Genomic DNA, 3,052 nt, shown 5'->3' on the forward strand with positions numbered 1-3,052 from the left:
AGAATAGACCTATGCTTTCTCTCAACTACTCCATTCTGTTGAGGAGTATACACACATGAACTCTGATGTATAATCCCATTATCCTTGAATAGATCATCCATTTGATTATTAAAAAACTCTGTTCCATTGTCTGTTCTTATACACTTAATACCTACATCAAACTGATTTCTTACCAAGCTCACAAAATCTTTTAACATCACCACAGTATTTGATTTAGTGTGTAGTAAAAAAATCCAAGTATACCTGGACATATCATCCACAAGTGTTAAAAAATATCTTTTGCCATCATAGTTAGGCACTCTGTAAGGTCCCCATACATCACCATGTATAATGTTAAAAACTGAAACTGAATGAGAAAGACTAGTAGGAAAAGGCAGTCTTGATTGCTTGGCAATTGGACATATAGAACAATGATGATCATGTATAGGTACAATGTTCAATTCCTTTATTCTACTTAGCACTTTTAGAGGAGCATGTCCAAGTCTTTTATGCCATAGACTACTCAAAGAATCAACAGTAGAATTAAAGCTAATAGGTCTAATCTTTTTACATGCAGCTTTCTCTGCACATTCTCCAGAAGAAACTTGACCATTTGAAAGCTTTGTTGTGACATCTGTTTTGAGGATATACAGTCCTTCATTCTCTTTACCAATCCCCAGGACCCTCCCATTGAAGAGATCCTGAAAAATGCAAAAATCAGGAAAAAACACTACAGCACACTTCAACTGTTTTGTTAGTTGTGACACTGATAGGAGATTATACTTGAATTCTGGAACAAACAACACATTCTTTACTAATTTGTCTTTAAGAACCAAAGATTCACCAACATGACTATGTAAAATACAAGATTTCCAATCCTAGCAGGAAAGGGAGGGAAATTAACACAAAAGCAGAAAAAGAAATAATGGGCGAACGACGGGAATTGAACCCGCGCATGGTGGATTCACAATCCACTGCCTTGATCCACTTGGCTACATCCGCCCCCTCGCCTACTTACATTCCATTTTTACATTATTTAAATTAGAAAACAAAAGATTCAAGTTCGAATATTTCTCTTCTTTCTTAGTTCAATGATATTATTATTTTGATTATTATTTCAAAGATAAGAATATGAAGTCAAAATTTTATTTTTTATAGACACCTGATCACCAGTAGGTAAATTAACTCTCATACCACCCTGAACATCAAGATTTGTGGACTGACTCATTAAACCAAAGTTGTGAACCATATGATTGGAGGCACCAGTATCTATAATCCAGTTAATATGTGACATATCAGACATTAGAGCTGTAAAATTACTTGATGTCCCAAATACACCTGCAGTAGCTACATTGGCCATTGTGTCCACTTCTTTACTCTTCCCTTTTCTCATCATCTGCAAAATCTCATAATATTGCTCTTGAGTAAACATTGACACACCCTGTCCTGAAGTAGTATCATTAGATGACTCATTTGCTCTAGTATTAGAACCTAAAACTGAATCAAACATTCCAGACTCATTGCCAGCAGAAGCATTATTTGCATAAGAAGATACTCCTCCTTTCTTCTTAGGATAACCATGGAGTTTGTAACAAGTTTCTTTTGTATGACCTTTATAGTGGCAAAATTCACAGTAGAGTTGGGACTTTCCTGCAGAATAACTAGTTCTTCCATCTCCATATCCCTTATTTCTATATCCATTATTCTGAAAGTTAGACACTCCTCTTCCTGTTCCTGAGGAAGCTGTATTATTATTGTAGTATCCACCATTTCCAGATTGGGAACTAAGAGACATTCTATTACTCATCAATGTTGTTTCAGATAAACCTTCTGCAGGTGAAGATGTATTTCCTGCACCATGTATTCTTTGACTCTCAACACTAACAATCATAACATAAGCCTGATTTACACTTGGAACTGGAATCTGCATAAGGACATGACTTCTTGCATGAGCATAAGACTCATTAAGTCCCATCAGAGATTGCCACAACTGATGAAATTGTAAATGCTTTATGTATTGCTTAGATTCAGGACAAGCACATGAAGGACAAGGAATCAATGTTTCAGCTTCATCCCACAACTTTCTCAATCTTGAAAAATAGATTGACACAGAAGAAGTTCCTTGTGACATAGTGACTAATTCTTTGTGAAGATAAAAGGCCCTAGATGCATTGACTTTATCAAATCTTTCACGTAGATCTTCCCATACTGTATGAGCATCAGATCCATAGATTACTGTACTAATCAAACCTTTAGACACAGTATTCATAATCCATCCTAGAACAATTGCATTACATCTATCCCATACATCATGTAAAGATTCAGAATACATCTCCTCTTTACATGTTCCAAGTAGAAATCCTAGCTTGTTTTTTTCAAGTAACACAAGTTTTAAAGATTTGCTCCACAAAGAATAATTTTCAGAACCCAGTAATTGAATTGAAATCAGAACAGAACCTTGGGTATCTGAAGGATGTATAAAGAGAGGATGATTGTGATCAATTTTCGCTATAGTTGTAACTGGAAGTTGTTGTTGAACTTCACTTGAAGCTCCATCTGCAGTTGAAGTCATTATTGATCGATTTTGAACAGCTAACTGTATCCAATTTCTCTGAACAAACAAACACTAGATCTACATTCAAGACTCTTTGAACTCTCGCCTTCAGACTATGGAAAAATTAACATAGAGATTCAAATTCTCCTGTGCTCTGATACCATGTGAAGAAGCTCTATTAATGGAGCTTAAAGAAGATGAAGAAGAAGACGACAGAGGAATTGAAGAAGAATTGTATATATCTGGATATGTACATATGTGTTTACATTACCTATATATACAATATCATTAAGTATAAAATGACAGCTACTTATTCTAACTAATTCCTATTAACTAACTTGTAACTAGTTAACTAACTAACTAAATAAATAAATAAAATATTAAAAGAATACATGATTAGTTTATAAGTCCTCTTAACACTTATAAACACTTACATTTTATGATGTATATTTTAAATTTTTTAATTATATTTTTCTCTAGCTTTAGTTTACATTTTAGCAATTTTAAATTGTTCCTCCT

General features: G+C 34.0%; 1 protein-coding gene across 1 annotated transcript; it reads right to left on the reverse strand.

The window, feature by feature from the left end:
• Positions 1–364: 364 nt before the first annotated feature.
• On the reverse strand, positions 365–2,783 carry LOC138348443 (uncharacterized). Its single transcript, XM_069297633.1, has 2 exons — positions 1,300–2,783; positions 365–680 (listed from the first exon to the last, which is right to left on the reverse strand). The coding sequence occupies exons 1-2, from the start codon at positions 2,549–2,551 to the stop codon at positions 646–648; spliced, it is 1,287 nt and encodes a 428-aa protein (XP_069153734.1). The 5' UTR covers positions 2,552–2,783; the 3' UTR covers positions 365–645.
• Positions 2,784–3,052: the final 269 nt, after the last annotated feature.

Source organism: Solanum lycopersicum, chromosome 5 (genome assembly GCF_036512215.1).
Source record: "Solanum lycopersicum chromosome 5, SLM_r2.1".
NCBI classification, from domain to species: domain Eukaryota; kingdom Viridiplantae; phylum Streptophyta; class Magnoliopsida; order Solanales; family Solanaceae; genus Solanum; species Solanum lycopersicum.

Excerpts from the sequence above, each read along its gene's own strand:
- LOC138348443 (XM_069297633.1), bottom strand. The coding sequence starts at position 2,551 with ATGACTTCAACTGCAGATGGAGCTTCAAGTGAAGTTCAACAACAACTT. Across the intron at positions 681-1,299 it reads AGGTGTATTTGGGACATCAA|GATCTCTTCAATGGGAGGGT; the intron begins GTAATTTTACAG and ends TGCATTTTTCAG.